Source organism: Suricata suricatta, chromosome 10 (genome assembly GCF_006229205.1).
Source record: "Suricata suricatta isolate VVHF042 chromosome 10, meerkat_22Aug2017_6uvM2_HiC, whole genome shotgun sequence".
In the NCBI taxonomy this organism is placed as follows: Eukaryota; Metazoa; Chordata; class Mammalia; order Carnivora; family Herpestidae; genus Suricata; species Suricata suricatta.
In genome coordinates, this window is record NC_043709.1 from 16,924,427 (window position 1) to 16,936,049 (window position 11,623).

General features: G+C 41.8%; 1 protein-coding gene across 1 annotated transcript in view; it reads right to left on the reverse strand.

Moving 5' to 3' along the window:
- Positions 1–11,623, reverse strand: part of TXNRD1 (thioredoxin reductase 1) — a 62,546-nt gene that overhangs the window by 19,299 nt on the left and 31,624 nt on the right. The window contains exons 7-11 of the mRNA XM_029955219.1: positions 11,341–11,453; positions 10,041–10,266; positions 5,709–5,801; positions 4,392–4,468; positions 2,712–2,868 (exon numbers count right to left, since the gene is read on the reverse strand). Coding sequence (XP_029811079.1) covers positions 2,712–2,868; positions 4,392–4,468; positions 5,709–5,801; positions 10,041–10,266; positions 11,341–11,453 — 666 coding nt within the window. The remainder of the gene's footprint in view (positions 1–2,711; positions 2,869–4,391; positions 4,469–5,708; positions 5,802–10,040; positions 10,267–11,340; positions 11,454–11,623) is intronic.

The following is an 11,623-nucleotide window of genomic DNA, read 5'->3' on the forward strand; positions in this document are numbered from 1 at the left end:
AATAAGGTAGCACCTTAATAATAAAGGTGCTCATGTTTACTCTTTGTAAATATCAAGTGTTTGAGAGTAAGTCTAAAAAGATCTGAGAGACAACTGTTCACTCAGCTCAAGTGCTCATCACACTGTTTAAAGCCTGAATGTGTACCTTACCATCGGGCTTTTTGTGAACAAAGGGCTTAGTGGAATGCCTGTCATCCTCAGGCTGACTCAGCTTTAGAGTCTGTTCTCTATCAGTTTTTGAAATGATAAAAAACTTTTTTCATTTCTTCATTTATGTTCCCTAAAGAATGGAATATTTAGTTTACATAGTGGCAAACATTTTTAAGTTTTGAAAATGATGGTAATCACTAAGTGTTAAAAAGGTTCATTTAAATTTTCTCAATCTATTTTCTACTTCATTTTATTTAAGAAAGTTACATGTTACAGAGGTGTTTGCAAATTGGTGGGTTCTTTAAAAATCTGGAGATTAGGGTGCCGGGTGGCTCAGTCGGTCGAGCATCTGACTCTTGGTTTCGGCTCAGGTCACGGTCTCCTGGCTTCATGGGTTCGCCCCACATCGGGCTCAGTGCTGGCAGTACAGATTTCTCCCTCTTTTCCTCTCTCTCTGCCCCTTCCCCACTAGTGCTACCTCTGTATCTCTCTAAATAAATAAACTTTAAAAAAAAGTCTGTAAACATCATTCTCATCCCACCCCTATTCTTCTATAATTTTACTTCCCAGATCTTCTTTCTGAGGCAATAAATCATCATGAGTAGGACAGCAGTGCTGGAGACTTCATCTATGCCTTGGCTGCCTAGCAGCCTTGTGACTTTGCACAGTTACCTAATTCCCCCGGACTGTGTCATCAACCTCCACAGCTGCCCTCAGGCTGAATGACACAATGCATACAAGGCACCTAGCACTGTGCCAGGCATGCCACAAGTACTCCAACGTCGCACTCTGTCTCCTTTCCGCCCAACACTCTTCGGACGTGATGAGGGATAGAAGACAGCAATGTTGGAGGAAGGCACAGCCACATTCAGTCTGGGCTCTCAAAACCCCATAATGGATTAACTCAGCCAGATGTGTATGTCAAGCTAAACTTTTCAACAGAGAGCTGCTCCTTCGGAAGGCGGGCGGGCAGGCATGGGTCCCCTCACCTCCGATACATACTGACGCTCCCACTAACACACTGGGCAAAATCAAAGGGATTACACACTTAAAAAATAACGTGTGATTTCCCAAATACATTTAACCTAGAGATCTACTGGTGTTTCGACTTTATTTACTGCACTGGAGAACAGGAAGCTTTCAAACTCAGACCTAAGCAGCACCTGCGGATCTGTCTTACTATTAGACTAAAAATAAGGAGAACAAACAACAAAAAAGAATCCTTTAATTTCAACTTACATTAAATTCTGATGTTGATAAAGGCTTATGGCCCTTTAAGAAAACATCTGCTCTACTTAGCAGAGGACCGAATACGGCACCACGCCCACACATGGAAGGCCAGGGATTGTCCTGAATGCAAACATTCAGGAAAGGTTTTGAAGAGTTTTGTGCAGATTCTTCTAAGTGCTCCCTTTGGTTACTGTTGGTATATAAAAATATCTCCACTTTTGGGAAACACAAAGACACAAGGTCAAGAACAAATCAAATGCATCTCAAGCTATATTTCTAGACACTAGAAATATAGCTCTAGATATAAATCTAGATTTTTTTCTCGGTATCCTAGTAAATAACTGCAACAATGAACACAAGGCAGGACTCACTCAAAGAAGCAGTTAAATATACCCCAAACAGCAATATGAACCAGCTGCTGTATGCCCTGGGTGCTCAGACTATCTAGGATTCCAAACTCTTTTCAGCCTCAATCCTGTTAATTTAAAAATATGAGGTCTTATTATGTGATTACACAAACCAACCCAGGTGCATTCGAAATGCGTGTCACAAATTTGACAAGTTGTGTTCTGAGGTTTCTGTTCCTGAAACCAACATAAACAAACCCATGATGATTATGTGCAAGGAAAATGGGTAGTGACTAAGCTCTTTACAATCTATGCTCCTGAAATCCTTTCAAAAAATTAATTAGAAAAGGAATGTTGATGAGGAAGGCCATGCATGTATAACTTTGCTGTGAACCTGTAACTGTTCTAAAAAAAACCAGCTTAAAAAATAGAGTATATTTACTCTTTTCTTGACATCTAGTTCCATGAAACATACCTACGAGTTTCAATTTCCTACACTGACTTTTAAAAAATCATTTTAAAACATTAACACATTAAGCATTCCAAGAGCGGAAGACACATTTTTAGGGAGGACAGGGCAATAAAGCCGGAACACCGGTTTAAGCAGCTCCGCACACGATTACCGCCTAGTTCCCCAAATCCTGGCACTGGTTGAGCCAGGTCGTAAAAAGATTTAGAAAATTATTCTTAAATTGGTAATAATGAAGTTGATGTAAAATACAACTGTTTACAAGTATATGGAACATAACTGCTGAAGATTAATCAAACTCATTATTTCTCTAGTGTGATTCCAAGAATGACAATTTTCATTATAAAGTCACAAAGATACAGCAGTCTTAACAACGTCTTGTTTGGAATACAGTTACTAAAAGCACACGGAGGATGCCATCAGCAAGAGAGCGAAATTATTCAAGACCTTCCCCCACAGACAGAACTGGTGGTACTATTAAAAACCGTATCACCAGGTGTCAGCCACAAGCTCACCTTGACAGTGGAGCCAGCATAGAGCCTCTGAGCCAGCAGTCTCCCCGCCTGGATCGCTACTGGGGTGAGCTCGAGCTTCCCCTCCAGAATATCGCCGATGGCATAGATATAAGGCACGTTGGTCTGCTCTTCGTCTGTGACAGGTATTTTTCCATTCCTGAAAATGCATTCAGTTAAAATCATCAATTACTACTATTAATTAAGTAGAACAAGAAAATTCCCTGCCTCCCAAAGGAGCCAAAACTGTGACTCTAGCTGAGGGCAACATTCTAATGTATTACTTAAAAATACACACGTGCATACATACATGAAATAAAATAAAAATAACTAAATATTTTAAAAGCTTGGAGACAATTCTGGAATAAGAAAATGATAAGAAACCCTGGGGGGAAACCAGAACAGAATGGTTAAGAATATGTGGATTCTAAACTGCAATATCAGGTCTGTAAGTTGTCACCTCTGTGATGGCAGGAGGGCTATTTAATATCTCTTAGCTTTATTTTCCCACCTATTAATGGGATCAATCATAAGGAGAATACTGTAAGAAGAGAACGGATCCCATCATCTCTCCTAAGGGGCTGTGAAGATTAAATGAAAACAGGTACAAAATATTTAGCACAGGGGCGCCTGGGTGGCTCAGTCGGTTGAGCGTCCAGCTTTGGCTCAGGTCATGATCCTATGGTTCGTGGGTTCAAGTCCCACAACGGGCTCTGTGCTGACAGCTAGCTCAGAGCCTGGAGCCTGCTTTGGATTCTGTGTCTCCCCCTCTCTCTGACCCTCCCCTGCTCACACTGTCTCTCTTTCGCTCTCTCAAAAATAAAGTAATTAAAAAATTAAAAAAATATATTTAGCACAACAGTCCATGGCTCACAGTAAGTGCAGAGGAAGTGTTAGCTGTTAACATTACACAAAAGCTCAGCTTTGGACCCACTGGAAACAGGTGAGTGAGTTTATTATGCTGGTGGAACACCTGGTCTGCTGAATCTTACTGGTGACCTCCTCAACAATTTTGTCTGTCCACCCTAGTAGAAAGTAATAAATAAAACAAAAATCCTCACCCTACGATTAGGAAGTCTCTTCTCCAGAATATATATTCCTAGAAGGGACAAAAAACCATTTTTCGTTTCCAAGGCAGTTGCCATTCACAGCCCTTGTTTCTACGTGGCTGTAAGGAAGGTGGAGACGGGAACCCGCCAGGCGGCAGGTAAGCGGCACCACGGCGTCTCAGTCGTCCCCTGCACTGCGACAGGCCAAAGGATTTGAACTTTAACCCTTGGAAACGAGGTTCTCATACTTGGAGCTGTCGTTAGAAACGCAGTGACCACTCATCGTCCCAAAACTTGGTAGCTCTCAACACGGTTCAAATCTACATATTTAGTAAAGTTCAAAGCACACCTCTGCAATTAACTTTGGGGTCAGACTCCTTTTCTAGACACTGTGCATTAAAGAAACAAACTGCAAGCCGCTCTCTCTTCCATTTAGGTTTTAAAAAGGAAAAAACAAAATAAAACAAACAAAAAATACCAATGTGAGCGGCACTGACAGAAGAGATCTGTAGGCTTCAAGAGGGAAAGCTCCAACTATCACACAAACTAACTCTGAAAACCTAAAACTCCACTATTGCTCAGCATTATAAACAACTGAAATAGTACTCAGTAAGACAATACAATTTTTTCTTACTTTTCATTTATCTTTACCCCCACGGTTTCTAGGCCAATATTTCTTGTGCAAGCATCTCTTCCTATCGCCAGCAATACCTGAAAAATTATTAATATACCAGTGAGTATAAATAAAAAAGACTTCACATCAGCTACTTAATCATTAAGTCAATCTGATTTCATTTTCCAGACCTGTAAAGAAATATTTCATTAAGAAAATAATGTAAGAGTTTATGAGGGGCCTGGGTGGCCAAGTCAGTCATGTGTCTGACTCTTGGTTTCAGCTCAGGTCATGATCTCACAGTTTGTGGGGTTGAGCCCCAAACTGGGCTCTGTACTATAACTGGACAGTGTGGAGCCTACTTCAGATTCTCTCTCTCCCTCTCTCTCTGCCCCTCCCACGCTCTCTCGCTCTCTCTCTCAAAATAAAGAAACTTAAAAAATAAAATGCAAAAGTTCAAACAAATTAAAATTAAAAAAAAAAATCTCTTGAACAGGATGGAGCGGAAATCCTCAACCACTGATTAAGAGAAAAAGAGTCAGCAATTCCTTCATAAATCTAGCAAAGTTTACGGGGCGTCTGGGTGGCTGTTGGTTGGGTGTCCAATTTCAGCTCAGGTCATGATCTTGAGATTCTTGAGTTTGAATCCCAGGTCAGCTCTGTGTTGACAGCTCAGAACCTGGAGCCTGTCTCCCCCACTCATGTTCGTTCACTCTCTCTTTCTCTCACTCAGAAATAAACAAAAGAAAATTTTTTTAATCTAGCAAAGTTTAGAGACAAAGACAACACAGCCTATGACTAAATTAAATTTTTTTCAAGATTAAGAAAAAGATTTTTGAGACAGAGACAGAGCATTCGTGGTGGAGGGGCAGAGAGAGAGGGAGACACAGAATCCAAAGCAGGCCCCAGGCTCCCTGACATGGGGCTCAAACCCACGGACCGTGAGACCATTCCCTGAGCCAAGGTTGGATGTTCAACCAACTGAGCCACCCAGGCGCTCCTTAAGTTTTTTTTTTTTTTTGGTTTTTTTGTTTTGTTTTGTTTTGTTTTGTTAGTAGTGAGCTATGAAGATAAAATTTTGAAGGACAGAGAAGTTCTACTTCATATAAAAAGGATGCCTTTTTGTAGCTATTTAACAAATGATATTTTCAAGTTACAATGAAGAAAATTTGAAGCCATCCCTATACCAAAAGGAGCAATACAGATGTCTTAGAATGGGAATACAATCACGTTTTGAAAATAGCAAATAGCCACTGCATGTACCCAGCAAATGTCCAAACGTCCATCAGGCACATTATTTGCTTTCTAACAAAGGGCTACCGCGGGCCCATCCCTTACCGTATTGTACTCTCGTTCGATGGTTTCCTCACCACTGGTGGACTGAGCGACCACCCTGAGTCGGCCCGGTGTCCCTGCTTTGATTTGTTCAACCTGTAAAAGTAATAAAGTTTTACTCCACAATAAAGACATGTATCGACTCCCTTCTATCAAGTTAACCCAAAGTTAAAATACAAAATCGGGCATGAAAGGTCTTTCATGTCCTGCCCCCTCACCTTAACATCATTAGCACGGTATGAGATTTTTCTACTTTATCCTCTTTTTCCTTGCGGCTTAATGTTTACTAGAGGGGCTTTCCTTCCAATAGTTCCCAAACAGAATAAAATTCAAAGAGGAAAAAAAAGTAGAAGAAAAAGCCAGAGAAAGTACACTACAATCCCTAAAATCCAGCTAATGACTTCCTAGGCTCCTATCTTGTAACTAAATCAAAGCCCTTAATCCCCTGGAGAGCCACTACTGCTCAAGTTCAGAGACTCTCTTCTGGCTACAGTTGTTCAGCTTTGTCAACCAAGAGCAGACACTGGAGTAGATCAAACATGATACCGGTAAATAGCCAGAAAGCCTTAAAAAGCATAGTGACCAAGGAGGTACGTTTCTAAGGATGAGGGGTGGTTGTTAAAGACGTAGGGAGGAACGGGCACGCCCTGGAACGCGCACTACACCAGGTGAGCCCAAACAAACCAGCCTACTCCACGTGGGCGTCAACCGTAACCTCCAGACTGCACCGCAGCAAGTGAAAACCCCGCTCAGCAGGAGGCCTCTGCAAGCCCGTGGCCAACCTTGGTCTCTGCAGGACAGCAAATCATGGGTTTCTGTACAATACCTACTGGGAGAAACTCATAAAGTCACCTGCAATTTCTACTCTACCTTTTAAATGCAACCATTCTGTATGGGAAAGCCATCAAGGGTCATTTTACTTTCACCATTCATAAGGAGTAAGGATTTCCTTCTCCAACTCCTGCCTTCTTACACAGTTAAGCCCATCTGAACATACTGAAAATGTCTTTCCCCAGTTTCAGCTATAATCCAATCTTCGGAGAAGAGCTGCATTAGCTCAGGTTGGCCTAAAACTGACAAGGGCCTCATCTCACCTCTAATGCCTTCCTGCCTCACTCATTTTTGTGTTCCAGTTAGGCTTTTCCTATGGCTAGCACCATTTCTGCACTGAGAACGATTTCGCGCCCCACAATCTCCACGCACAGCACACGATGCACGCTGTCCCTCCTCCCGCTTCCACCGGGTCGCTGTGTAACACAGCACGTGTTCACCACGACCCAGGGGGATCAGAGACACCCCAGTAACCCAAGTAAAACGTTAATGTGCACAGACACAGGTTTATTTCACTAGGGGATGGTCCATGAGATTCTCAAAAGGACTTACAAGTCTCCAAATGTTAAGACATTATAAAGAAATGGCCAATTAATCTTCAACAAAAGAAGCAAGACTATGCAATGGGAAAAAGTCTCTTCAACAAATGATGTTGGGAAAACTGGACAGCTACATGCAAAAAAAAAAAAAGAAACTGAATCACTTTCTTATACTACACACAAAAATAAACTCAAGATGGATTAAGGATCTAAATGTGAGACCCGAAACCATAAAAATCCTAGAAGACAATTCAGGCAGTAATTTCTGTGACACTGGCCATAGCAATATCTTTCTAGATAGGTCTCCTAAGGCAAGGGAAACAACAATAAAAATAAACTATTGGGAATTTATCAAAATAAAAAGCTTTTGCAGACAGCAAAGGAAACAATCAACAAAACTAAAAGACAACCTACAGAATGGGGGAAGATATTTGCAAATAACATATTTAATATAAGGTTAGTATCCAAAATATGTAATGAATTTATAAAAAAATAATATATACAACTCAATACCAAAAAAAATCCAATTAAAAAATGGACAGAAGACATGAACAGACATTTCTCCAAAGAAAACATCCAGATGGTCAACAGATACATGGAAAGACACATAGTCAACATCAATCATCAGGAAAATGCAAATCGAAACCACAATCAGGTATCACCTCACACCTGTCAGAATGGCTAAAATCAAAACACACAAGAAACACCATGCGTTGGCAAGGATGGTAGGGAAACAGGAACCCTCACGCACTGCTGGCAGGAACAGAAACTGGTGCAGCCACTCTGGAATGCAAAATGGAGGATCCTTAAAAAACAAAGAAATAGAGCTACTGGGGCGCCTAAATGGCTCAGTTAAGCATCCGACTCTTTCATCTCAGTTCAGGCCATGCTAGCTCCGGCAGCACATATACTAAAATGACTTCAGCTCAGGTCATGGTCACAGGGTTGTGGGACGGAGCCTCACCTTGGGTTCTGTGCTGAGTATGGAGCCTGCTTAAGAGTCTCTCTCTCTCTCTCTCACTCTCTCTCTCTCTCTCTCTCTCTCTCTATCTGCCTCTCCCCCATTTGCACTCTCTCACACTCTCTTAAAAAAAAAAAAAGCTAAATAAAAAAGAATAGAACTACCCTACGATCCAGTAATTGCACTACCAGGTATTTACCCAAAGAATACAAAAACACTAATTCAAAAGGATATATGCACCCCTATGTTTATTGTAGCATTATTTACAAGAACCAAATTATGGAAGCAACCCAAGTGTCTATCAGTAGATGAACTGATAAAGATATGGTTTACATAAACAATGTGGATTACTCAGCCATAAAAAAAAATGAAATCTTGCTATTTGCAACAGGCATGCTAAGTGAAATAAGCCAGTCAGAGAAAGACAAATTCCATGTGACTTCACTCATATATGGAATTCAAGAAACGAAAAAAATGAACAAAAGAAAAAAGACAGACAAACCAAGAAACAGACTCTTAACTACAGAAAACACAGTCGGTTTCCAGAGAGGAGGGGGGGATGGGTGAAATGGGGGATGGGGATTAAGGTCACACTTCTCAGGGCACCTGCGTGGCTCAGTTGATTAACAGTCCAACTCAGGTCATGATGCCAGGGTCATGGGATTGAGCCCCGAGCTGGGTTCTCTCTTTCCCCCTCTGCCCCCTCTCCCCTGCTTGCTCACTTGCACACGTGCTCTCTCGCTCTCTCAAAAAAAAAAAACAACAACAGAACGCACTTCTCTTCTCACGGTGAGCAGCGTGTCCAAGCGCCGACTCCCCACACCGCACACCTGGCACTACTGTACTGTGCACGCCGCCCCGCGTGGTGGAATTACAGACAGTACAGAGCAGATGTTACTTTTCCACCAGCACGGCTTGTAGGTGCAGTGGATGTTTTCTAAGCACAGACCGAGGGCAAATGTATCACCTGTACCTCTGCTCCCTAGAAGACAACTCCAGGAGTCAAGCAGTGGTCACTTCCAGGACGTGTGCCACTTCACCCTCACAACAACTGAGACTCACTCTGAGCCAGGTACCGCTCTGATCATCTTCTACGTGTCAGCTACTGCAATCTTCACAAGAACTCGGAGATAGGCGCCATTATCACCCTCATTTTATGGAAGAAACTGAAGCTCAGAAAGGTTAAGTAATTTCCCAAAGTCGTACAGCAAGAAAAGGGTAGGACAGTACTGAAAGCAGGGCATTCTCATCCCGGTGCTCAAACTCCATCCACATTAATCGATTCTCAACATGGTCACACACAAGGCCTAAGGTAACCCACTGAGCAAATGACAGCCAACATTCCTAACTTCTAACACAACAGTGTCATCCTTACCTTCACTAAAGGAAACTTATCTAATAGAGATATGAGGAATGATGGATTTTGTCATTTTTATATATCAAAATATGTGTGATGATGTTAACAACTCCCAGTGTAACTCAGCATATTTTTCTACCTTTTCTAAAGACTAAATAAGCAAAAAAAAAAAAAAGGGGAGCCCATGTAACAAAATTAGATGACAGTTTTCAGAGAAGCCAGAACAATACAATGTATCTCTTGACTACACAGTACACCAAGGACAAATACCTCATGAAAAAAATTTTTACATCAGCCAAGTCTTGAGCTCTTCTTTGAATCACTGGTGTGTATGAAGAAACAAAGGCTAACAGACCAAAGATTATAGAGTAAAGGGATGCGTGAAGGGAAACAATAATAACAGAAGAGAACCAAAAGTAAGAAAGTTGAAATGAGAATGAAGAAATGACTCAACTGCAGAGAAGAACAAAACTGTATTTAGGTGGTGGTGGGTTCAAGTTCATGCACCAGTATCGCAGCTGAGGAAGTGCAGCCCCCTGCTGGGTCCTACAGCGCAAGGAATGTTCCCACCACCCACCCCAAGCCCCTCTCTCCTGCCTTTTAAACAGGAGTATGAAACTAACAAAACTACCAGCACCTCCACTTACTTTTATTGGTACAAACTGTTTTATAAACTTGATTCCATGTTCCTCCATATGGTCACCAATTTTGTTGGCCATGTCCTGGTCAAATCCTCTAAGGAGAATGGATCGTACCATAACAGTGACATCTAAACCAATGCCAGCAAGAAATCCAGCACACTCCAAGGCGACATAGGACGCTCCGACCACCAGGGTCTTACCGGGGCAATAAGGTAAGGAGAAAAGATCATCACTGGAAAAAAATTAAAAAAGAAAAAAAAAAGGTAGAAAAGAAAGAAATGGAAAATGTTCCTATGTGAGTAATGATTGAATCAAAGTAAATATTTTTGCTTTCTCAAGAATACACTTTTAAAATTAAAAACATTCAATTGGATACATACACATCTGTGAGAAGTGTTTACAAGGGTTTAGACCCCGTCCTTTTCTTGCCACTCAGTTGCTCTGGGAGCAGCTCATGCTACCCACAGCCCAACACCGCAAAAACTACCGAACTCCTGACCTTAATCCCAACTCACATATGACCTTGAGCTGTTTGCAATAACGCTCCACTAATGTGTTTAGCATCATGTATTCACAAACCCACCCCCACTCCGTGCCTCCCCCCACTCGGCTCTCTCCAAATCTATCAAGAACACCAACCAGCAAGAGATAACTGCTTTGTAATATAAAAACCACCTCTAAAGAGTAAAACCTGACAAAATCTTTTCGTCAAGTGAAAAATACACAAGACGTGAGAGGGATCACTAAAGCATTTTTAGGAAGCGAGTTCTTTAACTATGAGAAGGGAGCCCATCCAAGACAGCGAAGACAACAGTCACTACCAAGCTGCCCCTGTATAAGGCGCAAAGGGAAAAAAATCACATACCCTCCGGGAAAAAGAGCCCGAGAAGAAATAATGTATAACGTGAGCAGAAACTTCTATGCAGAAAGCACCTCAGAGGACGTATTTATCAACCACCGTATGTTAATACATTTATGAGACATACTCACACGTGTATAAATTTCAAACAAGTTTCAATATAAGCACCTATCTGTATGTTAGCAGTGATGTTAACTGAGCGGTAAGAAAGACCAGTGTTTACAGTTTTGAATTTTGATTTTTTAAAATTCTCTTGCATAAAATAATTTTCCCCTTCTCTTTTTCCCAGGCCCCTGTCCCTTTGGGCAAAAATGTGGCCAAAAAAAAAAAAAACCAACTCGGAAGTTTTAGGAAGTGAACTAAATGGGTCTGAAGAAAAAAGCTGAAAAGCAGAACTCAACAAGGGTGGGGGGGGGGTCTCCTTCTCTCCCTCCGGTGTCCCCTCACCTGCTAATGCAGAACTCTTTGTCCCCAGGGATGCCCAAATACCGCGGCCTCTCGCCAGTCGCAATGAGAAATTTCTCTGCTGTATAAATTTTTTCTCTGCCTTTACTTGTTGCCTACAAAGAAACCAAGTGCCAACTTTTAATAAGCTATGATTCATTAGAACTGAAGCTGCAGTTAACGAAGGCCACCCACCACATTATCCACTTTGGTCCTCGGAACGATCTGGTAATTCAGGACGTTAGTAAGCGGCGGAGCCGCGACTCAAATCCAGGTCAGCGGGCCC